At 38.2% G+C, this 27,370-nt stretch overlaps 1 protein-coding gene across 12 annotated transcripts in view; it reads left to right on the forward strand.

The window, feature by feature from the left end:
• Positions 1-27,370, forward strand: part of NRXN3 (neurexin 3) — a 1,671,444-nt gene that overhangs the window by 1,517,874 nt on the left and 126,200 nt on the right. For all 12 annotated transcript variants that reach the window (XM_045060712.1, XM_045060711.1, XM_045060707.1 and 9 more), the window contains one exon: positions 4,769-5,076. In XM_045060712.1, coding sequence (XP_044916647.1) covers positions 4,769-5,076 — 308 coding nt within the window. The remainder of the gene's footprint in view (positions 1-4,768; positions 5,077-27,370) is intronic.

A 27,370-nucleotide genomic window follows, 5' to 3' on the forward strand; every position in this document is an offset into this window, starting at 1 on the left:
AAATGTTATTAAGGGGAGCAGTGTTTTTTTAACAATTTGTTTTTAAACAAAGAAAGAACGAGAAAGATGAATTTTGCCTTTAGATTCAAACTTACAGAGGCAAAAGTATTTCATAAGAGGTTAATTGTGTCCTAGTTGCTGGCTGAAACTAAAAAAAAAAAAAAAAAGCTTATTTTACACTTTGGTTGTATAATACCCTTATGTGTTTAATATTTATGCAACAAAAGTGGAAGTGGTTAAGACAATGCGTTGGAAAAGAAAGGCTCATGAAAGGCAAAACAGCAGTTCTGATTTACTGAAGAAAACAACCACTTTGTTAATAAAAGAGGGCAGCGGTTATACCTGATGTTAGAATTTTCTGTGTGGCTTCTATTTGTTACGACGTAAACTATTATCTTCCAATGAAGAAAATTCTCTATTTTCAGAAGCTATTTATTCCCTTCTTTCCTGAGCCAGTGCAAGCTACTCTTGTCTCAAGACCTTCAGTGGGTTCCTAAAATTTGTAGAGATTTGATGTAGTTACACATAAAAAGTAATTGAATATATTAATATGCAACCTAAGCAAGCTTAATTACAGTCTTCAGTTGGGTGACAACATTCAGACCCTTAAACACGGAAAATCCTCACTGAGACTTAACTGTTTGCCCTGTTTTTAACGTATGTGGTCTAATTAAAAATAAATTAAGAATAACTCTAAAAAGCAAATAATTTGTTTAGTAATCACCAGCTCATAAAGTCCCTTTAACATTAAAGACTATGATTGCCTCACTTTTTAAAAAAGGAGAAGAAAACTAGATGCATGTCTGAGTCTCATGTGCCTGAGAGAACTTTTTTTTCTTTCAATTTTATGTTAATAATATTTTCTTTTACTCCATTGCCTTTTGAAGTCTAAGTTGAAGAGCATGCCAGGCGTTTTCATTTGTATAAACCATTATAAAGTTATGAGTAGGCTTTTAGTTTTCCTGCTGATAGCATTGTTATCAGTTGGCTTTCATACAGAAAGACACTTTGAAATATACAACAAATCGAGGGGGAAGGGTGGTTCAGGTGGGATGGAGGGCGGCTTTCTAGTTTCTTAACCAAATATGTATATGTTCATATATGCATATAATATTGAAAATGGTATTTGCAATCTTGGAGTTTCTCTCTTCTGCATTATTTTAATGGAAATTACTTTTTTTTTACACTTTGGGTGAGTAACATCTATTCATTCTATTGCTTTACCCCTTCCTCTGTCTAGCTAACCTTCCCTTCAAAAAGAGTAGAAAATATATACCAAAAGACCTTGTAAAGACAATGAGTGAAAAAGGGTAAAGATGGAAGGATGAATAGGCAGACGTATCAGGAAAGTACTTGGAATGCCTCTTTGAAGTTATTTCTGTCATTGGAGAAGAGATGTGGGTCACAACATCCCTGAGTCTGTTTTCTGGCTCTGTCTACTATTGACTGATACTTTCTGACCTTAGACAATCCACTTAACCTCTTTATATCTCAGATTTCCCATCTGAGGAGAGGAGAAATAATACTGCCTATTCCCCAAGGGTGTTCTGAGGTTTAATTAATTAGTCTTTGTGTGACACTGTCTGGAGACGTGCAAAGATTTAATTTAAGCAGTATGTGAACTTGATATCCAAATGAGGTAGCAATAATGACTTCCAAGAACATGGGCACCTAAAACAAAACAGAAAGTAACCTGCTACAAACCCAGTACTAGTATAACCAAATTGAGTATTATGGATAATAAAACAATTCTTAGTTTGGGTTATAGATATAGATATAATGGCTGCTTATTATAAAAAAAAAAACACAATTGATCATAATGAGTAACAATAATGAAATCTGGCATTGATTTTGAGAAATCTGGAGCAAATGATAAAACTTTCTCCAGTCAGTCCCTTATAATACCGCTTTTTAGGGAGAGGGTAGTGATGACTGATTCCCAGTTTATTCCCTTACTCCTGCTTACGTTGGAGAGGTAAAATGACGAGAGGAAGAGATGGTGGGAAACTGAGAGTTTCCCACTATTACTTAGTGATTGCCAACTTTACTCTTAACTTCATAATCCAAGGTACAGAGGGCTAGGAAAGGGTCTATAACCAAAAGAAAAATAGATATAGCCAGAAACAGACCATGAAACAGACAAGCAAACAGAAATCCATACACTTCCCATAGCATGATGGAAAATTGAAGCATGGACAACCTCCTTCCCTATTTCACCCAACTAGTGTCTTCTTCTCAAGAAATAATTACTCAGATCTCTCTGAGATCACAACCATAGCCAGAAGTGGAGCAGTGGCTTAATCCTGTAGCCCGGAAAACATGCCTTGCCCTTCTCCATGCTTGGGTTAGTCTTGAACAAGCAAAGACCACTTTATGGAGTGTAATGTGACAACTGGAATGAAAGAGATCCATCATTTCTAGCTAGTGTAATTCAACTTTGCATTTCAATTTTCTCTCTATTTTTATTTGTAATAATTGTCAGAATGATATCACCAGGAAAATAAGGTGAGGACTGTTATTGATGTGAAGTGCTTTCAGAAATACTAGAAGTATAAAATCTCTTACTTATAACTAGCTATATCTATTAACTGATCATCGATGCTAAAGCATATACGAAAAAGGAGATGAGTAAATATTATTGTTGGCCAACAGTTGTGTGAATGGAAGGGATAGCTTGACGTTGGGCTATCTGGTGTAAGCTACTGAATTGAGTCCTAGAGATCTCCTTTTAGGCAGCTTCTTCTTTATTATGTTAAGCTGCCCCCAATGCCTATGCCTATGCCTATGCCTATACGGGTGTATTTATTCTCACTTTCCATCATGACATTTCTTATGCAATAAGCTTAGGGCTCCTAGATAAAGCTGTAGTCAAAAAAATAACAATAAAGAGATTTGAGCTGCAGGTCATTATGCAGTGTTATTGTTCATTGAAGATTTTGCTGCATCTTGTGTGAGAAATGAGAGACCAAAGGGCAGGTGATGATGTATGTGCACAGAGCACTGAAGAAATTGGTGAGAAAATAATGGAAATCTATTAGATCTATTTTGATTGTTCCCTTAGCATCTGGACAATTCTGTTATCAAGTCCAACAGATTCTGTTTCCATGCTCCAAATATTTTTATAGAGTGTAGATCATTTTCACTATAACAAAATTCTTTGGTCAGTTCTCCATACTGCAGTGTTTGAAGCTTCCAAAAAGGTATTATTTATAAATTATTCTTGACTATGCTGTTAAGAGTTTCCCCATGAGCAGAATTGACTCTTGTATAAAGAGTTCTCTCTGAGCAGATGCATTTTCCCTTCTTTGCCTCTTTTGTTTCATCCATTATTATGTATTCAGAAGGCATTCCACATTACATACCAGAAATTCAAGGATAGGTAATTATTGTATAGAGTTAAAGGACATGTAATAGTGGTAGAGGATAAGAGCCCAAACATCAGAGTGTGCCTCTATTCAAATTAGAGATTGTGGAGCAGAAACCCTAGTCTTTTAAAAATAAACTCCCTTTTAATAATCAGGCAATAATAGCAGAACATACCAGTCATTTATAGCTAAAAATAATCCAAGTGATTAGATTGAGAATTTGTGGAGCATTGTTTTATTACTGACTTAAGTGGAGAAAAATTCAAAAAGGATATATTTAATTCCATTAATAAGTTTCCCCCACTTCTCCATATGCAAAAGCAGAAGGAATTATCTGGAGAAATAATAGCATAGAATGCCTTGGCCTTAAAAAGCTGTTTGGGTTTTTCTGGGAAAGACCTGGCACTAGAGAGGCTTTTTTAAGTGGAGGTAGTTGGGAGGAAGATAAATTGAGTTGCACTATTCTAGACTCTGTTCTGTCATGATTTCATTCTGATAATTTTCTATTCAGAGAAGCACAAATGGTTCTCCAAATGGGAACTCCAAATAAGTTGAGCTACTGATAGTCTTCAACACATTAATATACCTTTATATCATTTTAAGGAGTTTTTTGTGTCTCTTTTTTTCGTTAATACCCATCCTTTCTTTTATAATGCATTGATTTGGAATGACATTTTCCCCCGCCCCAGAAACATTATCAATGCCTGTTTATTTCCCATATTTTAGGGAGAGATATAGTTGTGTGACCATAATCCGCCCTCTCCAAAGATAAAAGAGATAGGAAATTATCTGTCATGATGTTATTGTTTAATAAACATCAAGTATAGATAGAATATTATGTATTATGTAGGAAATGAGGTATTTGGTGAGTAAACTGTTCATATCTATAATGAATCCAAGTCCTTAATTGAAATTTAATTTCAGTTAATTTAGTTATCAGACCTATTTTTTTTAATCCAGTGTCATAAGTTACCTCACAGAGTTTTTGTTTGCCATATATAATTCTTTTTAGTTGTTATTCTGTGACACTGTAAGTTAAAAATGAATACAATAGGTATTTATTACTATTATCACCTGATTTGGGGGTTACTTTCTGTCATCCACAACTACATACCCACCAAGAATACTGCAGTGCTTTGTATCATTGAACCAAGATTTCTCATTCATCACAATAATGAAATAGAGACTCAATTATTCAGTTTATCCAGGATATTCAGCTAGACAGTGGAAGAGATAAACATAGTGAAATGTTACTTGCTACTATCTATTGAGTTTTTGTTATCCAATTTTCTCCCCTTCAATTGCTCAAGGAAGGCTGTTTTGATACCTGGTCCATTCAGACCAGGTAAGACAAAGAAGATAACATATGGGAATAATAATGTTTCCTCCACCCAACCCACTAGGACGGCAGTTAACCATCTTCAACACCCAGGCGCAAATAGCCATTGGCGGAAAAGACAAAGGACGTCTCTTCCAAGGGCAGCTCTCTGGGCTCTATTATGATGGTTTGAAAGTACTGAACATGGCGGCTGAGAACAACCCCAATATTAAAATCAATGGAAGTGTCCGGCTGGTGGGAGAAGTCCCGTCAATCTTGGGAACAACACAGACGACCTCCATGCCACCAGAAATGTCTACCACTGTCATGGAAACCACCACTACAATGGCTACTACTACAACCCGCAAAAATCGTTCTACAGCAAGCATTCAGGTAAGCCTTTCTACAACTATTAATTGAGTCTTCTTGATTGTCTTTGAGACATTACTATAATGTCAGTGTTGCTATACTGCTAAAGTATCTGACTTACCATGTTTGTAAGAAGGATGCCTATAGACACTTATAGGAGTAGAGAAAGACAAAGTCATTGCTAAAGAAGTTATAAAAGTTTTATGTGCACTCATGGGTTATTATCCCTATCATATTTATCGCTGAAATGGTAAGGCTGTTATTCAAAATGAGGAATGGCTAACACTTTCAGTATGAAATACTCTCTCCTTTCATTTCATTTCTTTTCTTTTCAATAGCAAAAAAGGAAAAGGGGGAAGGAAAATTTGTTATCCTACGAAAGACTATATCCTACTTCAGTTCTATTCACATCCTCTTCATGGCTTTGCTGAAACATGAACCATTCACTTGAGACCAATGAGTAGCATTAAATCAAGGGCAATTGAAGCTAGAAGTTTAACTAATCCTTACAAAATGCAGTTTTTGTTTAAATTTTTAAGTGTTGATCAATCACTTATTTTTTATCCATTTTGTTTCCTTTGTATTTGACCAAGATCCTAATTACATTAGATATTGTGAAGGTCTGAGTTTAGCTACGTAGGAAGTCCTTAGTTTTGTGGAAACACTTTTTGTTTTTTCACTTAAAAGTAATTATACCCACGCTAAAGCTTAATGCTTTGCTGACTCCCTTGGCATTTCATAAATCTAGTTAGTAGGGAATAGGAGGTTAATCGAGTTATTAGCCTTAAATGCTGTGGCATAAAATAAGACATTCCAATTGCTTGTGGGGAAATTACCCCTAGCCTAGTTAGTGTTTATAGATGATTCAGTAGATCAGTACTTGTCCTTTCCGTTTCTTAGTTTTAAGACATTATCCAGAGGCTCAATTGAGTCTTTGACATCACCCTTCCATTGGCTTCAGTGGGCATTGTAAACATAAAGTCAATAATCAATTAAGCCCCCTATGTGTTCTCATTCTTCTGAATTAAGTTTATGTGAGTTAAGTAGAGGTAAAACTGTTGTCTTCCTTTTCCCTTTTCTTTAAGCAGAAATATCCAGACAGCTCCTTACAGGATCCCACAGTAACAATTTGAAGCTGTATGCACTGATGATGTTACCAGGCCAATTTTATGTGTTTTAGAAAGGCTAAGAAGCTGGTTAACATAGCAGTCGTATAGTTGTGTGTGCCCTTGCATGTATACCTACATACATGGTGGAAAAAGAAATAGCTTCTTCCCTACTGATATTAAAGCAATAACTCCTGACACTTCACTCTACTCACTGAAAAGAAGATAAAAGGCAATATATATTTCTATTATGACTCTCTATAGCTCAAGAGCAGATCTGTTTATGGTTGGTGAAAGGATAGTTCTGTCTGCACAGGTCCTGGCAGACTTGTTCTGTTTCTGTCATAATACATTCTGCTAACTCTGTGAGAAGCAGAGGAACAAATGGCTTTTTCTTCATAGGAATGGCTGGTCCTACAGTCTTTTTCAAGACCAAATTTTTACTGACCTCAGGACGATTTAATGATACATGGGGATATAGGGACTAAGCTATGGTAATTATCAGTTTTTGGCTTTCCCTCTTATAGCAAATATTCACATAGGAGCAGACTGAGTGAGTCTTTCCAAAAACTAAGGAAGTCAGAGCTTCCAGAGAAGAGTAGGGTACAAAGTACAGAAGTCTTGCAAGTGATTATGACTCTGAACATCATAGAACCTGTTGTCATTGTGAAGGATGTGGACAGCTGGAGCATGCTCTCTCTAATAGCCTCCTCTCTGGTGTGTTTCTTTCCCTCTGAGTCCAGTGATAATTGGATTTCATCTACATGACTTTCCTTTTGCTTCTGCAATGGCTATAAAAATGACTTATAAATATGTTGACATTCTTTGCTTTTAAGGGTTTGTAAATACAAACTCTTAGAGGAAAGACAGTGGACTAGCAGAATTGGATGAAACTGGAATGAGGGATTAAAAAGCTCCATATTCTTTGTAAAGATTAGCTAGAGGAAATAATACCATGCCAAGGATTTCGGACTTTTTTGTTCTTGCCAACTAGCCAGAAGAACTTTGCCCTGACGCTTGTTGTAATGAGCACTGGGTGTTACATGTAAGTGATGAATCATTAAATTACACTGTATTATTATTATTATACTGTATATTAACTTGAATTTAAATAAAAACTGGAAACTACAAAAAATTAAAACAAATAAGAACTTTGCCCTAGGTTACATAAAAATGCAATCGCCTGCCTTGTCTCCAACCCTTTTCTGATCTCAAGTACAGATTACATCAAGCCTGTGTTTGGACTGGGGACCCAAGATTTAGGACAATTCCCAGACTCTGAAGATTTTGGGTGAGGAAGGTCAGTCTCAGAAGCTCTAATATGCCCTATGTGATCTAGCTAATTTTCTTGGGTGAAATAGACTCATAAAATTTTGACCTCTGGGAGAAAAAAAAAAGTGGGAAAGACTGGATTTCACGTTTACCAGAACGATCATGTATGAAATCTTATAGCCTTTTCTAGATGATACTCTATTCTGGCTTCCTTTGCTTTGATAGCCTTGCTGGACCAGGGTTGTCCTAAAATTAGACTCATCCAGGAAAAACAAAATAAGCATCAAAACCTGGTGTAAAACCATATGGTTATACAAAAATCCATTGGTTCCTTTTTTTTTTTTTTGAGTTTATTTTGAGATAGAAAGAGAGCATACACATGTGCATGCACAAGTGGTAGAGGGGCAGAGAGAGAGGGAGAGAGAGACTCCCAAGGAGGCTTCATGTTGTCAGCACAGTGTCGGACACAGGGCTCAATCCCATGAACTGTAAAATCGTGACTTGAGCCGAAATCAAGAGTCAGACACTTAACCGACAGAGCCACCCAGATGCCCCTCCAGTGGTTCTTTCTTTAAACATAAGCTAAGAAAATATCATTCGGCAGTTTGTTTCCGATTGGCTTTGATTTGTGTTGATTTCAGATCAAAGGAAACCTGCAAAGTTCCTTCAGTGCTGTTCTTACCTGTGTGTGAACATAAACAAATAGCTTTTGAGTTGACATGGCCCTTCAATGCCCCAGCCTCCTGGAAGCAATCACCACTTTGATATTTCTGATGCTCTTCTTTGTTCCAGAACTGCTTGTGGATCATATGCACTGTGTAAATTACTCACAGCTATGGTGCTTGAACATCAGGTCTTCACCCTATATTAAGGAGAGTATCTCCAGGTCCTCTCCTGAACATTAAAAAAAAAAAATTAACATTGAGAAAGCAGGTGGGTGCATTGAGAAGCAGATGAGTACATTGAGAAAGTGAATGCGTGGGTAATAGTACTTAAATAGAGGTAGGTGCTCAATAAATATTTATTGAATAAATTGGAAAACAAAAAAGGCTTTATTACATACCTGTCACTTAGCGACTGAGGCATGGCTTACAGACAATTTTCCCTCCAGGATGATCAACGTGCTTTGGATAGTTTTATTTTTTTTCTTCAGTGGTAAGGCTATAGCAGTGGTTAAATGCATGTAGTTGGAGTCAGGCTGCCTGGGTTTAAAACCTAGATCTTCATATGAGTTAAGTGACTCTGAGCAAGTCACATTGTAGCAGGATTCTAGCACAGAGAGTCACGACACCCCAAGGCTTTTCTTTCCAAGCAGCAGCTTTATTCATGCCGGCACTGCTCGGTTGGGTTCATACCCAAAGAACTGAGCCCTGGACACCACCTAGCATAGTTTTTTATATATTTTCTACTTGTTTGTCTCCCATATATGGCAACACACACAAACATGCAGTCTGATTAAGTGGTCTCATGTTACAAGGTCATGAGGGATGTTGTCACATACCTTGTTACCTTGAGTTTTTTGTCTTTTTGTGTTTTCTTTCCTTAAGGAGGGGACCCTAACACAACATATGTTCTAGTTAGCAATTGTTATGAAACAAATTTTCCCATAACTTAGTGTTTGGGCAGGGCTCAGCCAGGCAATTTTTCTGCTCTACATGGAACTGACTGAGTTTACTCAGTGACTACTCTGGTCTGGAGAGTCTGGCTCCACTCACACACCTTGTGACTTGGTGGGTTAACTAGAAACACTGGACTCAGCTGGATCCATGACCCCCTATATGTAGTTTCTAGGCTTTCTTTCATAGAGGTTTAGGGCTCCTAGAGAAAGTTGTTCCAAGTTTCAGGGAAGGGAGACATTAACCTCACTCATCGATGGGAGGAGAGCAAGAATTAGTAACTAATATAAGCCTACCAAGTTGTAAAATTAGAGAGAGGGAAGGATATTCCAAGGTACTGCTGACACCATGGGATTGTTGTGAGGGTTAGCTGAGTTAATAGAAGTAAAATTCTTAAAACAGGTACATCTTAAAGAATAAGATTAAATATGTTTTAACCTTATTATTATACTCTGCCCTCAACATTTGGTATGTAAGTCAATACCCTCTCAGGCAAGGATCTACCTCAGGAAATGGGTCTGCTTCCACTGTCAGTAGCATCTGTAGTTCACAGTGGGGGCTAGGCAGTTTTGGGGGGATAGGGATTTGAAGGAGGGTCAAGGTAGAATTTGAAGGCTGGAATGTGTCCTGGCAAATGAAAAGTTTTTAAGATCTCAGGAATTGACTTCTCTGATAGCTCACTCCTCATCTTTAATTTTCTCTTCCATTTAAAATTTTTTTTACATTTATTTATTTTTGAGAGACAGAGAGAGATAGAGCACAAGCGGGGGGAGGGGCAAAGAGAGAGGGAGACACAGAATCCGAAGCAGGCTTCAGGCTCTGAGCTGTCAGCGCAGAGCCCGACGTGGGCCTCAAACTCACGAACCATGAGATCATGAGCTGAGCCGAAGTCAGACACTCAACCGACTGAGCCACCCAGGCGCCCCTTTTCTCTTCCGTTTTAAACCACCATGGGGTTCTATGGGCCTCAAAGAATATGTTCTGTTATGAAATGTATCCACACATATTTTTAAGGTTACAAAGAAGAATCAGAAACATTGCCATCATGGAGTTTGACATGAGCAATCAATATGAGGTAGTGACCCACAAATGGTAGTGGTATGGGGAGAGGAAGGGGTTAGTATGGGATGGCTTGACTGGATCCCACAAATTAGGTGGGAATGGAACTGGACCTTGTAGGATGAGTATAATTGGGTACATGGTGATGAGAAACAAATCTCAGTTGGCTACATATCAGAAGCTAAGTGTCAAAATCAGGGATGGTAATTCCTGAGAGAGAGAACCAAGTCCAACTGGAACAAAGAATGCATAGAGGAGGTTTGTGAGAGGCGAGAGATCCAGATTCTGAGAGTCATGGCCCCACACTCCTCTAAATGAGAGAGGACCAAGAGGAGAGAAATGCACTGGGTTTCCTGTTGGTTTTACTACCAGGGGTGCCCAAGCAATTATGTAGGCATTTGTATTACAACTGACCTCTGTGTCAGGGTTACTATCATGACACTGACAGGTCAGCTTCTTAAATGGAAAAGTTTAACTCAGTCTGTGTTCAAATTTCTTGATACCCATTCAGGAAAGAAGGCAAAAGTGAGAAATAAAAGTCTTTGGTAATTTGTGGTCAACAGGACCAAATTGTTCCTATGAGGCAGGAAATGGCTAAGAGGAAAGTAGTTCCAAAAATAATGTGTATTCTCTTACCTTAAGCCTACAGACCTAGTCGTTATCAGTAGAGAAAGAATTCAGTGTGTTCTGTGCACATCACCATTTGGAATCCTTTATATGCTATTAGTAGGATACTGATCGTGACCCACTTTTTCTGTGCTGGGCATTGGTAAAGTCACCTTGACATTGGCCAGTGCTGCCTGGCACCAGAAAATTACCAGAAAATCACAATGTTCAGCCAGATTGGAGCTATCCTAATAAACAGAAATGAAAGACTTGAGAGTTTTGTGAGATTTCATTCTTACCTCGAACTCATAAATTTGGCAGTTGAAGATGAACCACTTTCAAAAATTCCAGAAGGAAGCCAGTTTTTTTAGGTTTTGTAACAGCACCTATATGGAAATTCCTCCTTGTGGTCTGCTTTCAGTTTTAGGCTGGGACTAGTAAAAAACACACTTCAGCTTTGATATTGACTATTACAAAACAAAACAAAGAAAAAACTTAGGATTAAAAACTTGCTCCTTCAGGGGTGACTGGGTGGCTTAACTGGTTAAGCGTCTGACTTCAGGTCATGATCTCATGGTTTGTGGGTTCAAGCTCTGCATCGGGCTCTGTGATGACAGCTTGAAGCCTGGAGCCTGCTTCAAATTCTGTGTCTCCTTCTCTCTGCCCCTCCCCTGCTCATGCTTTGTCTTCTTTGTCTCTCAAAAATAAATAAAGTGTTTAAAAACTTGATCCTTCATACTGCCTATTTCAGGTAGAGTTCCAATATATTTGAGGGCAGTGGGTGTACTCTAGAGTAAGAATTTCTGAGCTGGATTCCAAGTTCTTCTAGTTACTTAGCTGTGTATCTCTGGGCAGGCTGACTGGCCTCTTTAAGCCTTGATTTCATTATCTGTAAAATGGGCATAACAATAACAGTACTTTTCCTATTGTGGTGAGTAATAAATATGACTATGCATGAAAAGAACTTAGGCCATGACCTACCCATAAGTTTTCACTAAATCCTAAATCCTAGGATTTCACTAAATCCTAGACTTAAGGAAACCACTTCAAACCAAGAGGCTCTCCCAGAACTCACAGATCCCCATAAGGCTTAGATGTCCTGTATGATTGGTTATATAAGCATGTTAACTTTAAAAATAAAACTCAGTTATTTTACCAGCAAAAATGGGTTAATTTGGGAATAGCAGAGAATTACAATTTGGGACAAGTAAGCTATAGGAAAACCATAGGCACGTCTGGGAAACACAGGAGAGGACAGGTCTCATAGAGAAAAGAAGGGAGTTGGGAAGGGTGTCATAAACAGTAAGTGTGTTGGAGTGAACTGGGAGTTCAAAGTTTAGTGGCTGTTCATTGGCTGAATTGTGGAGGTCTCTCATTTGCTGGGCTGTTACCAGGGGAGGAGAAAAGCTTTCTTAATTCCTGCTGGGAGAGTACAGTAGTAGCTAATGTATTACCAACTTACCAGGTCCCTCTCTTCTTGTTGGACCTGAAATTGACCAAGAGTGGTAGAGCTTGGCCTCCTGGTTCCATTTTAAACAGTTCCCCTTTTTAATTTTCCCCAGTACAGGAGAACAATTTTGTCTAGACCTATACAACCCCATAATAACCCAGGATTTCTTTTGAATGTCCCAGATTGAACCAGAGCCCTCAACTCCTCAATTAGAAGAGATTTCTGTGGAAAAGTCTTTCATTTTCTGATGTAGGAATTGGCTTTGCTGAATGGTTATTACATCAAAGTGTTCTATTAGGGCAAAGTGTATGAAATTGCCATTTTTATAGATTGAAACGGTCAAGTATCAGGAATTTTATATGATTCAACAAAACACATGACCCACACATTTACAGAATACAGTTATCAATGGCATTTTGAGATTTTGGCTAGAACACCAAATTTTCTCAAGGTTCTTGGAGTAACCAAACTGTCTTAGATTGGGATACGAGATAAGTCTATTTACCTCATCCTAAATATCATGCTTTATAATAGGAGGTAGATCACGTGGTATCAGGAATGGTTGCACTTGCCTAAGGAATTATCCCCTCAGGGCCCCTCCACCTTTTTCTTGCTGCCACCGGCTTGACAGAAGTGAGACAGTAGTCTACACAGTTTCCAAGCCCTCACTTTTACCACTAGACAACAAAGCCTCCAGGGGAAGTTTATTTTTAGGATTAGGGCTCAACTAATATTGATTAACAGCCTTACATAATGTGCGGCTCCAGGGCTCGTTCCTTTCCTGCCAAGCCTCATAACTGGGGAAGGCGCTGAAGATTTGTCAGTCTAATTAGACTTAAGCTGCCAGCCAAGAAATATCTTCTGTCTTCTCCTTACCCTCATGCAGGTACTTTCTTTTCCCCCTCTCAAAGAATAGTTTGAGGGGGAGGAAATTGGACTCTAATTTTCTCATTAGCTGGTAAGACTCCAGTGATAATTTCTCTCAGGGATTACATCATTCTCATGGGAAAAAGAGAGAGAGAGAGAGAGAGAGAGAGAGAGAGAGAGAGAGCGCGAGCGAGCACGCTTGGTGGGTTTACCTACCTCTTAAAGACCTATATGTTGATAGTACAAGTAGGCCAGGGAAGAGAATACAGTGTCATTTCTTTTGGTCCGCTCTTTAATACTTTAGTTTTAGTGGATGGGATCAGTACTTCCCAAAGCTGAGGTTAGTCCCTTAAAGGGTCCTAGGAGAAGGTCCTTATCATAGACAGGCAGGAAACCTACAAATTGTGAGAAGTTGTAGAGATGCCCTTCTAGTTAGGATGTAATATTTCTAGGATAGAAAGTTCACCAGACCTGCTGATCAAGTGATGGTTCTTATTTTGAACAACGGGGAGAAAAGTGGGGTCAGCTCTTGACTACTCACTGTAGAGGACCCTCAACGTTTCTAAAGCTCCAGGTGGTTTTGCCAATCACCCAACATACTACATGGCTAAGTCTGAAGTGAAAATCCTTACTGTGTGATGTATGGATTTCCTCCTTGCTCTCTGGCCTTCTTTTCTGCCACACTGCTTCAGGTACATAGGTCTTCTTGATCTTCCTTGAACATAGGGCCCAGATAAAGGAGAGGCGAGAAGGGTTGTACAGTTGCAGAGTTGGATCTTGTCTGTATTTAAAATGTTGATATTTTGCTTATGGAAAATTGTTTGCATTGATATTGACTCCAAAATATTGCAATATAATACCATGTGTCGTGAATAAGTGATTTGGGGTGGCACCCCCTTAAATGTTATACCTTACATGAATACGTCATTAGTGCCAGCCCAGCTTGAACGTATCAAGCACCTCTGTATCTTTTCACTGGTCATTTTCTCTGCTTGAAGCAGCTCTTCCAAGGTATTTGCATGACTCACTCCCTTACTTCATCCAAGTTTCTGCCCATTTGGTACCTTAACAGAGAGGACCTCCTTGACCATCTTCTATAAAATAACACTCTCTACTACCTGGTACTTTGTTGTCTGCCATAGCAGTTATTTATACCTTACATTATGTCACATATTTTTTTTATTGTCTCTACTTCATGGTATGTGAGTTTCTGGATGGCAGGATCTTTGTCTCAGACACTGTTAGAGCTCTGCAGCATAGGTAAACCCTCAGTCGGTATTAGTCAAAACATACAAATCTACCAGCGCCTTCTTAGGGAATACATGCACCTCTTAATACTTACAGGCTGGATCTCACTTCCAAGCACCTTACCCCCGACAGGTCCCCTCCCTGATGGGGCTCACCAGTGACAGTGGTCATTAGCAGTGGTTTTGCTGCTCTTAAATTTTTGCCTTAATAATAATGAGTCCCAGGAAGGTCCCCTTGTATCTGGTGCACATATTATTCACTTCTGGTCTTAAATTCTCTTTCCTTAGGGCTTATTTGTTGTCATAATAACAAGGGCTTCTTCTAATGCTCAGAGTTTTCAGAACACTTTGGGAAATATAATGTTACCCATTTTGCCTCTCCAATTTCTTCTCCTTCTTATTTTTCCAAATTACTTAATTCTTAATTCTCCTAAAACCTACCTTTAAATATAGGTAAATAACAATTATTTCTAATGACCCACTGCTTCTATTCATTGGTATGGAGAGAAAATTTACTTGAGGTTCATTTATCTGGTTGTATGTGTGTGTGTAGGTCGGTGGGAATCTTCGACCTGCTTTTGTTAGCTCTTTTGTTTTTGTCTTATGGCTGAGTATGTTATATGAACCCACTTATCCCTGGTCATGACCCTATGACACCGCTGGCTCCACAGTCACCTGTCTTCAGAATCTTTTGAAAGAACATTGATGGAAGATACTATGAGAAACCACTACACGGAGAGCAAGAGCATTATGCAGCTCATCACTCAGCATCGAGGTCCTGGCATGGCACCTGCCACAGAAAGGGGCTCAGTAATGTTTATCAAAGGAAAACACTTTCTTTCCTCATTTAACAAGCATTAAGAGTAGATTCACATTTTTTTCCAATATCTTCAACAGTATCTAATATGGTGCCTTGCACATACCGTAACAGCTGGTGGCTGGATAAATGAACTGGAGGAAAGACAAGGAAAGTTGAAGAAAGGAGAGGAGATAATAAGCATAAATACTCTGTAATTATGTTGCTTAAGAACCACCTGCCCATTTCATGGATTGGATGGCTAAGGTTGAGAGAAATTAATAGAATATCTTTGATATAGTTAAAATCACGATACAAATAATGATGCTTTTCATTTCCCTCTTCTTTGCTGAAAACTTTCAGAAGGAATTCCACAATGACCACCTCTATGTAGAAGATAAACTACTTAATGTCTCTTGAGTCGTCAGAAAGAATCAATGATTCTTATTTAAACTGAGGTCCAAGAATTGATTCTATTTTTTTTCTTGAAATGCGTCCCTTTATTTCTGTTTATATATGGCAAGGAAATGACTTCAAATAGCAGTCATTGCTAGCCAGCTTTCAAGATGGATATTTCCATTCTGTCTTTGACAAGGCAGTAGGAGGGCTGGGATGTGCTTTCATACCTTTCTGGTGCATGTTTGAATGATTGTAAAAATTAGAAACACACTGAAGCTGTTATGACAGCCCTGCCTTTTGAAACCATCTAATTAATGCCTTGGGTTGTCTAGAGAGCTAGTTCTGTTAGCTAAATGGAGAATGCAAGGTTCTCCTTGGTTTTCTCATCATGCAGGGATGAGATGGCTGGGGAAATACATGCACACCTTATCTGTGGTGGCTAGCAGTCACTGAGACAATTACTTGATGGAAATTTGATTGACTTGTGTACATAATGCAGCCTCTTCTATCTCTCATCCCAACTGTGTGTGTGTCTGTGTGGGTATGTGTCTGCGTAAGAAAGAAAGTAGGCAGCGCCTGGGTAGCTCGGTCAGTTAAGCATCTGAATCTTGCTTTTGGCTCAGGTCATCATCTCACGTTTTGTGAGTTCCAGCTCTGCATTGGGCTCTGCACTGACAACATGGAGCCTGCTTGGGATTCTCTCCCAGTCTCTCTCTCTCTCTCTCTCTCTCTCTCTCTCTCTCTCTCTCTCTCTCTCCCCACCTCTGCATTATCTCTCTCTCAAAATAAATAAATAAATAAAAATTAAAAAAAAAAGAAAGGGAGGGAGAGGATGCTCATGTGTTTGCATGTATTGGCTAGAAGAGTGCTTCATAAACTGTTTTGTGTACACAAGTCACCTGGTGACCTTTTTAAAGCACAAATCGTGACTCCATTCTGGGGTGGGGCCTGAGATGATGCATTTGTAGCTAGCTCCCAGATGCTGTCGTGTTGCAGTATGTGGACCTCACTTTGGGGAGCAGGGATCTAGTAGGTATTTACAGCTCCTTGCTGAGTAGTTGTAGCCTCTGTTTAGCCATCTCTCCCAGACAGTCTCCCCACACTTCATTCAGGGATCTTCAAAACAGGAATTGCTAACCCAGAGCATTATGTAAGTGAGGGAACGGATACCCAATTGAGGATTAACAAGGAAAAACATATACCATCAGACAGTCCTGCTTATGGTTCCACAGTCCCCTCCTCCTGTCCCTTACTCTGGTACATGCCCCCAAGGCAGATGGGTTAAAAAAAAAAGTAGTTAGAATTTAACTTGTCATAATATTTATCCCACTTTCTGAGAGGTGACCTCTGATGAAAGCAGAAGGACGTGAATGATTTTAATCCGCAGTAACAATGGGGAACCATTCCTGACCATCTTGAGCAGTATGAGTATATAAAATGACAGATTTTTCTCCTTTGCCTCTCCACTTTCTCCTTCCTGATACTGAGAGAGACACATATTCATGCACCCACAACTCACACTATAATGCACAATGAAATTTCACCCAGGCTTTATCTCGGAGCTGCTGTTCTGATGATTAATGCCCCACTGGCTGGGAAGCTATTCCTCTGAAGAAAGACAAGGAGAAAGAAAGAAACGTGAAATATATCTCTGAGGCCATTTCTCATTATTATTATTATCATTATTAGTTTCTTACTGCCCTATCTATTCTGTTTGGCAAGGGGGGGGGGATGACATTTCAAAGCAGATTTCATGTGGGAGAAATGAGCAAGGACAAGGTAGAAATAGACACTTTACACTAAAGGGAACTGACCTGGATGGGGTTTTGCTGTTGTTGCTGTTTACTTTTGGTTTTGTTTGCTTTATTATTTTTGTTGTTTTATTGTAAAGCCGAATATAATAGATGCCTCCATCTGTGTCTTCTGTATTTTCCCTCCTAGGCATTTATTTTTGCATGTGTTCTTTTGTCTTTATTGAGTCTCTGTCTACAAGAATCAATATGATATAACATATGCAAATGTTATTCCTGACCACTTATGCAAAAGACTGGACAGAATAATTTCATTGCTCTGTAACTCCCGTAATATAATTGCCTCCATATCCTAGTTGATTTCAAGTTTTGAAAGGATTACTTTTTTTAAAAAATAATTCTCTCTATGTAGGTATTGTGTTTCTGATTCTGCCCTGTTTCTCATTCAAAGAAAAGGTGATTGCCAAGTAATTTCCGGCTCTGCTATTTAAGAGGACTACAGAACGGTGGTCCTTGTTGAAAAGATGGGACCATAGTAAAAGCATTATCACCACACTTGTGTCTACTGATAAAGTGGCAAATTCATTAACACAAACCGAAAGTACTATAATCTGATTTAGAGAACGCTGTATTTCCAGAGTTGACTTTATGAGAATATGGAATGTGTAGCTGCAGTGCCAAACGCAACTTCAAAAGTTGGATTTTGTATTCAATTAACAAATGTTTGAGTAAATTAAGTACCTAGTATGGGCTAGCTACTATTCTAGGCACTTGGGCTGCAGAAATCCAAAACAGACAAAACGCCTCTTTTCTCGTGGGGCAAATAATCTATTACACAAACATTGGGCACCTGAAGAGTCCAGGCTTTGGAGAAACAAAGAATGAATATCTTTCGGCCTTCATGTACAATCTGGTAAGGCTCTTAAATATTTTCTACATATGAGCTCATTTTGAGTTCAGGTTTTCTACAGAAAGTTAGCATACTGATCTGCTATTACAGGTATAGACGCAGGAGACGGCAGCCACCTATATTTAAACAGGTCAGTTCTAAGAATAAGGTCTTTAATGTCTACTCAAAACAGACAAGTTTCAAATTTAGACAGTGTCTTTGTTGGCTAGCCAAGATGGCAATAGTAAACCACGTTATAATAAAATGATTGCATCTGAAACATATTTTCCTCTCAAGGACTAAGTTTACAATAGTTATTGCAAAGATTTTGCTTATTGCCTTGAGATTTTAGTTTCATGGAATGTTTATATGGGAAGAATCTCAGAGATGGTTCGGTTATTCAGTCCCACACAACTAGTTGAGATTTAGAGATGGCCCAATCTGGTTTTAGGTTCTAATTTCATCATTAAAATCTGTATGCCTGGGGACAGATTGTACGCCCGCCTTTTTAAATGTAAACAATAAGCATGTATTAATTTGAAGTTTTAATTTAACACTTGTCAAAATAATACCTCTGCATAGCTCAAAACCTTACCCAGCACCCAGATTTCCATTACTTTAGTGCAGAGACACCATTACTCTGGAGCAGAGGCATAGTTACTTCGACCACTAGGAGTGCCAGCTGATTCCTTCACTGGAGCTGTCCTTGACTAAAGAAGCCACTTTGCCCAAAGTCAAGCCCCTTCCAGTGGATGTGCCCATATCCAGTGAGTAGTGGATGGGGCTGAGAGGATATATAAAGGATCCAGCTGTTTGTTCAAGTCTGCACAACTGGGAAGGGCCTCCCAGCTAGAGAAGCCCCATGTGAGTGTTGAGGTCAGCTAAGGTCTTTGTTGTGACTGCTTTGAAGTTCACCTCCTCCCTGTCTCTAGACTTGGACAGCATTCCTCTCAGAACTTCCCCACACAGAACTAGCTCTCAGAGTCTGTTTCCTGAGAAACCCAAGTTAAGAAAGTATCTAGACCGATGGTAGCTCCATTTATAATGGTGATCACTTTGTAATGTATATAAATGTTGAAAATACTATGTTGTATACTTGAAACTAATATAATATTGTATGTCAACTATACTTCAATGGAGTGGAGGGAGAGGACAGTGTCTAGAAACCTAAAAGAAAACAAGCAAGCAACAGCAGAAGCACAGCAGTCTCTTTCCACATCTCCCTGTGCTTCGTGGTCCTACTCCACACTGGAAACCCTCTTAGTTGCTTTTTTGGATATTTTCCTCTGTATGTCGAATGATATGCTTCTATTTCTTGACTTTTTCAGTTTTACATATTAGCTAATATCTTATGACTCTGGAATAAAAGAATTGCATTTTCTCACCCCCTCCGTCTTCCAACTCATACACATTTCCTCACCTTCAATTTGCCAATAAAATTCTGTCACATTTTGATTGAATCAGTGTTATGAGTTTACATTTTTATGACTTTCATTTATTGAGAAAAATGTAAAATCATACATGTACTCATTTATTCCACAAATGTTCGCTGGGTGCTTAGAATATGCCAGGTGCTATTCTAGGAACTGAAGGTACAAGCAGTGAAAAAAAAAATGGAATAAATGCCTGCTCCTGACATAACATTCTACTGTTATGATGATATTTCCTTTCTTCTGCAGCTCTGTTAATAAATACCCTCATCATTCATAACTTATTTTTCTAACGACTTATCAGTGTTGTAGCCAACATAGCTATAAAACTTCTCTCAATATAAACATGCAGGTAGTGTTTTTGTTTTCTTCAGGTAAATACCTAGAAGTGGAATTTCTGGCTGGTATGATAATTCTATTTTTAATTTGTTGAGGAACCTCTATTCTGTTTCCCATAGGGAACTGATTTACATCCCTACCAACAGCACACAAGGATTGCCTTGTCTCCACATCCTCTCCAACACTTATTATTTCTTTCTTGTTGATATTAGCCATTCTGACAGGTGTGAATTGACACCTGATTGTGATTTTGTTTTACATTTCCCTGATCCTTAGTGATGTTGAGCCTCTTTTTGTGTGCCTGTTGGCCATCTGTATATCTTCTTGTAAAAAATGTCTGCTTGGGTCCTCTGCCCATTTTTTAATGAGATTGTTTATGAGATTGTTTTATATTGAATTTTATGAGTTCTTTGTATATTGTAGATGGTAGTCCTTTATTGGAAATATCATCTGTAAATATCTTCTCCCATTCAGTAGGTTACCTTTTCATTGTGTCGATGTTCCTTCACTGTGCAAAAGCCTTTTAGTGTGATGTAGTCTACTTTGTTCATTTTTGCTTTTATTGTCCTTGCCTGACAAAGCAGATCCAGAAAAAAGTCACTAAGACCCATGTCAAAGACTTACTGCCCATTTACATCTAGGAATTTTATGGTTTTCAGTCTTATATTTAAGTCTTTAATTCATTGAGTTTAGTTTTGGGTATAGTATAAAACAGTGGTCTAACAACTCCACGTCTAGGTATTTATCTCAAGAAAACAAAAATTTTCTTTATCTCAAGAAAAGACAAATGCACTCCTATCACAGTGTTATTTACAGTACCCAAGATATAGAAGAAAACCAAGTGTGCACATTTTCTTTATGTACATATATAAATAAGAATATTACTTAACCATAAAAAAGAATGAAATCTGACATTTGCAACAACTTGGATAGTGCTAGAGGGTATTATGCAAAAGTGAAATAAGTCAGAGAAAGACAAATGCTATATGCCTTTACTTATGTATAGAATCTAAAACAAGATTCATAGAATCATAGAAAAAACTAATGGTTGCCTGAGGGGAGGGAGGGGAGGGTGGGCAAAATAGGTGAAGGGGGATTGAGGGGCACAGTCTCCCAGTCATAAAATAAATAAGGCACAGGGATGTAATGTAGCCTAGGGAATATAGTCAATAATATTGTAACAACTTTCTTTGGTGGCAAATGGTAACTACACTTACTGTGGTGATAATTTTGTGATGGACATAAATGTTAAATCACTATGTTGTACATTGGAAACTAATACAATATTGTATGTCAATTATTTTTCGATAAAAACAACTACAAACAAATACCACACAGGTAATCTATCATTAATACTTTTTTCTTGGCAAAATCCTTGACAGTCTTCTTTCTGTCTCCAGTCTGATATGTCTTGAGCCTTACAGCTGTCATCTTGGATCTTCCTTGCTTCTCATTCTGGGAAATCCCTGGGCTTCACTTTTATGTTAAACCTCAAGTTTTGTCTTAGCTTGCTCACTCATTCTAAAGAGGTGCGTCTTCCAATAGCCTTCTGAGAAAGGACAGGTGAAAAGTACAACCATTGAGATTTTGTCTATCTGAAGAATATCTTATCCATTCTTACCCCTACTTAATACTCTCTGTGGGAGAAACTTACAGGTTACAAATCATCTTCACTAATAAATCTGAAAGCATTTGTCCAATGTCTTCAGGCATTCAATGTTACAGTTGTTGCAATAACAGTGTGATGTCTGATTCCTAGCATGCACCTGTTTTTCTTCTGTTGTTTTTGTTTGTGTTTTGTTTTTTTTTCTCTGAATCTCAACTTCTTATCAACAGACCTCAAGCTGGCACTTATAGCTGGGATCTCCAGAACTGCCTTCTGCCTCCCCCTGAGCTTTGTGCTCTTGTAGCACTGTTGTTACTCGCCCGTTAGCTGCCCTACATTGGCACCCTGATTTGGGTATAATTTGTTCAATTCAGCTATTACTAAGTATATATGAAATACACACAAGGAACAACAATACTGTCAGAAAAGTATGGAGTTTGGAAGGTAATAAATGGTGTAGTGGAGCCTTGAGTATTATAATATTTCATAAATGTATTTTATATATTTTATATATTTATGAAATATTTATATATAATCAATACATATTACATATTTTATATATAACACTTTTATATTTCATATTTATTATTAGTGGTATTATATAGTAAAACTTACTATCAATGCAAAATTCTGGTAAGAATTATACTATCAACTCCTTCTGTATACTGAGGCAAAACTGAATATTTTTGTGTTTCCTTAGGGCGTCTATTTTTGTGTATTTTGTTTTTTTTACTTTCATTCTAATACTCATTACCTGGCCACCTCAGAGAGAATATGAATTAAATTATTATATATACGTGTGTGTGTGTGTGTGTGTGTGTGTGTGTATACACACACACACACACACACACTTGGAATATTTTGCACCCAGAAATGGGCATAGCTCAGTCTTCTACATGTCAGATGTGTACATTTTTCAGAGGGACAAGGATTGGAACCACCACTTCATAATTGTTATGCTATGAAACATAAGTCAGTGTGTTGGCATGCCATTGGGTTTCATCATACAGTGTTTGGCAATAAAGTCTGTTCTCTTGGCTCTCAGTTTCCATCAGTATTAGTTAGCACTGTAACATATTGATTAGCTTCACTTCACATGTGCTAGTTAATAGGTGCTGCAGAATTACCCCCACATATTTTCTGCCCCTCATGAGGAGTAATTCATTCTAAGAACACAGATAGGGCTCCAAAAAAAAAAATCAGTGAATTAATGTCATGGCTATTATGGGGATGTATATATATATATATATATATATATATATATATATATATATACTAGAAATAGATTTTGATTAAGTAATTACACTAAGTATGAGCCAAAGGTTTACATTCATTGGAGGAGAGATGATTGAAGACCAGAATGAAAAAAAATCACAAATAGGAGGTTTCAGGGGAAAATTTGAGTGTAGATGGTGAGGATACTCCCAAGGCCATTTCTACAGTGAATCATTTCTATCAACATTTCCAACCAGAAAACAAAGATTTCTGGAGGCTCTGAAGTAGATCAAAATATTTGAAGAAGGGGATAAATAACAAAATTCACTTCCAAAGCCATAAAGAAAGTACCATACAGCCATACAGAAAATTCCTATAAAATGTTCTTTTGACTCTAATAGCTACAGGGAGATTCATGTTATTTTATTTTATTTTATTTTATTTTATTTTATTTTATTTTATTTTATTTTATTTTATTTTTTATTTATTTATATTTTTAGATAGGTGTTTTTTTTTTTGATTGAGATTTGCAGTAAATGTCTTAGAAAACTAATCTTTGGTATGTTGTGATTATGTGCATAGTAATTACAGGGAAATATAAATCACATAAAACAGTGCCAGTCATGTCATTGATCAGAGGCGAATTAAGGTGTGTTTCTCTCTCTCCCCCACCCTCATTTTCAGTGAGCTACATTCTTCTCTTTTCCTCTTCACCATGTTAGTTTTTGTGTAAGAGAGCTTCCTCTCTCTTCTGTTGTGAACATTTTCCTATCTCAGCATTCTTTTTAAATTCAAGAGACATTTTCCTTTGCAATGTACAATGAAAGGCGATTATGTTAGAAAATATCAGAGATGGCTTTGTCATGTCTGGCACTATTAAATCATGTTGTGTCCCAAAGAGCTCAATAAATGAGGCTGAGAGAATGATTTTACAATTGAACAAGGCCTCCGCCAGATCTCCCAGCCTTCTCCAAAACTCCTTGAGGAGAGAGAGACCCAGGTGGTAGGTGGAAGTGTTTTTTCCCCCCCTAAAGGACTGTGGAGATTCTGGCAAACCTCTTGTAAGGCAGAGGTGGCATTTGCAAAAGGGGTCTTTGTAGTCTTTTTTTTCTTTTCTTTTTTCTAGTATTTAATTTGAATTCAAGATGGTGGTAGGGAATTGAAAAAGGAAGATTAATTGCTTAATAAATATTTACTGGCTACTGCGTACTGTGTAGAAGAATCTAGATTGAGATGAAAGACTGAATAAGACAGATGTATGCTGCCTGTCTTCATAGAATTACGTCATGGGAAGAAGCCATAAAACAAACCAATTTCACAATTATTTCATCGCAGTCTTGACAGGTATGATGGAGGACAGGATGCTAAAAAGCATAAAGGGACCTGAGCTTATTTTCTGATCTGGAAAGATTTTCTTGAGGATGCAGTGCAGGAACTATGCCACTTAGGATGACAAGTTGGTGAGACCAAAGAGGAGGAGAAGGGAGAGTATTCCAAGCAAAAAGAAGAGCCTGTGTTAAAGCCCTGCAGTAGGGATCATACTGCATCATGTTTCTCAGTCTTTGGTCTACAGTTTGGCTCTAAAGTCTGGAAATATACCAGATCCGACCATGTTAGGTGACCCAGTTAATGCCCGTACTTGAATGGCTAATAGAAGCCCACTCAAAAGGTTTCCCACAGAATGAAGCACCATCCCATTACTGTAACAAAGTGGTATAGGACTGACCGAATAGAATTTTCCAAAACTGGAGTGAATGGCATGGCCGTGTGGAATAGGCTTCATGTCCCCCAGTTCTGAATACTCTTGATTACTGTCTCTGTAGCATGCCCAAAGCACATGTTTCTTAAATGAAAATCAGAGGCACAAGTAATTTAGGGCAGAGCCTCAAAGACACATATGTAAAGATTGTTGGAAAGACATCAACATACTGTGTTTATCACAATTTTGCACAGTATATTGAACTACGTTTGCTAACGGGTGACTATTCACATTGAACAGATCACAATACTCTAATTGTCATGGATGTCATGTCACCAATGTCATGAAAACTGTCACGTATTGTAATATCAGGAAAACATTTAGTATGTGTCTGTGTCTGGGTTTCCAGGCTTGACAGCTATCCCCTTTTTCAGTTACTTGTTTTCTCAGTGGAACACTAGTAATCAGAAATCAGTAATTTGAAAACTTCTGATTCTTCTTCCTATTTTCTCATTCCTTGTTTGGCATTTCTTCTTGCCTGATGGAAACCGTGGAGTTCAGTGGAAGTTTTCCTGCAGTATAATTAGCCTCTCTATTTAATTTTATAATACAAACTCTGAACCAGAAGCTGGAGATAATGTGCCTGATTCAATTCATATATGTCAATTTCTTTTTAATTGTAATTCCTTTCTCCAGTTCTTCCCACTCTCACTGCCCAGGCACAGCTGAGACTCGGGTAATTATAAGACTTGCATGCCTACACTGTCAATTATACCTCCTGCTTTAGGATTAAATTCATTTATTATCATTGTTCTGATTATTAGTAATAATAACAGTCACCTCTCCCCAAACCTTTTCCTCTGAGACTCAAATCTGTGAATACTGGTTTTCATAGTCTTTGCTTCCAAACTTAGCTTGCAGTAATTTTTCACCCAGATGATTCCTTCCTTCTTAAATGGCATGGAGAATTCAATTTCCTATGTTGCATTTAAATGCTATCTTAGATCATTTAGAAGGCAAGGCTTTCTTAAAGATTCCTCTTGATATGGGGAAATGGTATATTTCCTTTGAGTAGGATTCACCATCTAGTGTATATCAATGATATCTTCTGTTGGTAACAAGACTACTGCTTTGAAGAAGTGTTTGAACTAGCAAAGGGCACCTGTCAGCTATCCAATCTCTTCCTTAGAAAGGCCCCAGGTCCTAGTCCTTAAAAGCACACATGGCTTTGACTCCCATGCTGACTCTAAAAGGAACTCTTATTTTTCTGCCTTTTTGTTGGAGATGTCCCCAACACCATCACTAACAGAAGAAGCACATGGTTCAAATAACTTAAAAATTGTAATGGCCCCTCAGCAACATGTTGATTCTTTCAAATTTCCCTCCGAGACTCAAATCTCAATATGCCTTCTGTGTTTTATTTTTTTCTAATTTTTGTATTTATTTTTGAGACAGAGAGAGACAGAGCATGAGTGGGGGAGGGGCACAGAGAGAGGGAGACACAGAATCCAAAACAGGCTCCAGGCTCTGAGCTGTCGGCACAGAGCCTGACACAGGGCTCGAACCCACGAGCCATGAGATCATGACCTGAGCTGAAGTCGGACACTCAACTGACTGAGCCACCCAGGCGCCTCTACCTTCTGTGTTTAAAACTACTTTTGTAGTAAGATCATCCAGAAACTTTAAGGAACAAAGATCAGAGAGAGACTTGGTGGGAAGTCAAATCTTTTGTTTTATTACCTTACACTTTATCTTTTTAGAAAATCAGAAGAAAGCAATGCAATTTAATTCTGAGTGTGTAAAATGTTTGTATTTTACATTATAAGTGTCTCTCAATAATACAGCTTTTGCAAATAATGCTCCCTGGACTTTTTAGAAGATTATGATGGCTCATCACTAGGTTTAAGGTGCCCACGCTACTGTAGTGCCTTTTCTTATGTTGGTTTTGTTTTCTCACCAGGGCTCACTGATACAATTTCTTAATTGTCCCTATCTTGAACCATAGCCTCTTAGACCATTAGACCTTTGCCTATAAGATTAAGGGTTTGGCTCAGAATCCAAAAAATTGGACTGTGTTTCACAGGCCCAGCCTCTCAGCTCACCCATCCAACAAACATGAGTGGAGAGGGTAAGGTGATTCCTGCCATGGATCAAACACTCTTATAGACTCTGAAGTTGCAACAATTGTAATTGTTATTCTAGTTCTTATGGAACATACATTTTAAGAGCAGGAATGGAGACTGCCAATAAATAAAACAAGAGACTATAGTATTCTCTGACAAATGCTGTCAAGAAAATAAAGCAGGGAGACATCACAGAGGGTTGGTGATGGATGGGTAGCTACTTTAAGGACAGTCTCTCTAAAGAGGAGACATAATCTGAAACATAAGTGACTAGAAGACTCAGACATGTAAAATCTGGAGGAAGAATGACATAGGGAATGTGAAGGCCCTTAGTTGAGTGAGTTTGTTGGGTGAGTTTGAAAGAAGATAAGTAACGAAGATCTTGTATGAGAGGTGGACGGGGCCTTAATGATAAAGGCCCGTACACCATAAAAAGGAGTTATTTTGTTAAAGTTCATTGGCAACTATTAAAATGTCTTAAATAGTGGAGTGGCATGAGGTGATTCATGCTTTTTAAAGATCACTCATGCCACCGTGTTGGAAAAGATGAACAAGAGACAAGGCATAAATACCTGTTATGTGACTATTGCAACAGTTCAGGTAAGAGAGATAGTGGCTTCAGCTAGGATGGCAATAAGACACCCTCCCCTCTGCAATAACCCAGCTTGATGGCCTTGCCCTGCATTGCCCTAAACTGCTAAAGTTTCAGAGATTTAGCAGTCATATTCAGCATATTCAGCAATCATGAGTTTCTTTGAATTCCTGTACCTCTAAGTCTGCCTAGGTCAGTGCTCACTTTAGGAGAACCCCTTCATCCCCTTATTCAGAATCTTGTGCCCATCATCCTT

This window comes from Felis catus, chromosome B3 (genome assembly GCF_018350175.1).
Source record: "Felis catus isolate Fca126 chromosome B3, F.catus_Fca126_mat1.0, whole genome shotgun sequence".
NCBI lineage: Eukaryota > Metazoa > Chordata > Mammalia > Carnivora > Felidae > Felis > Felis catus.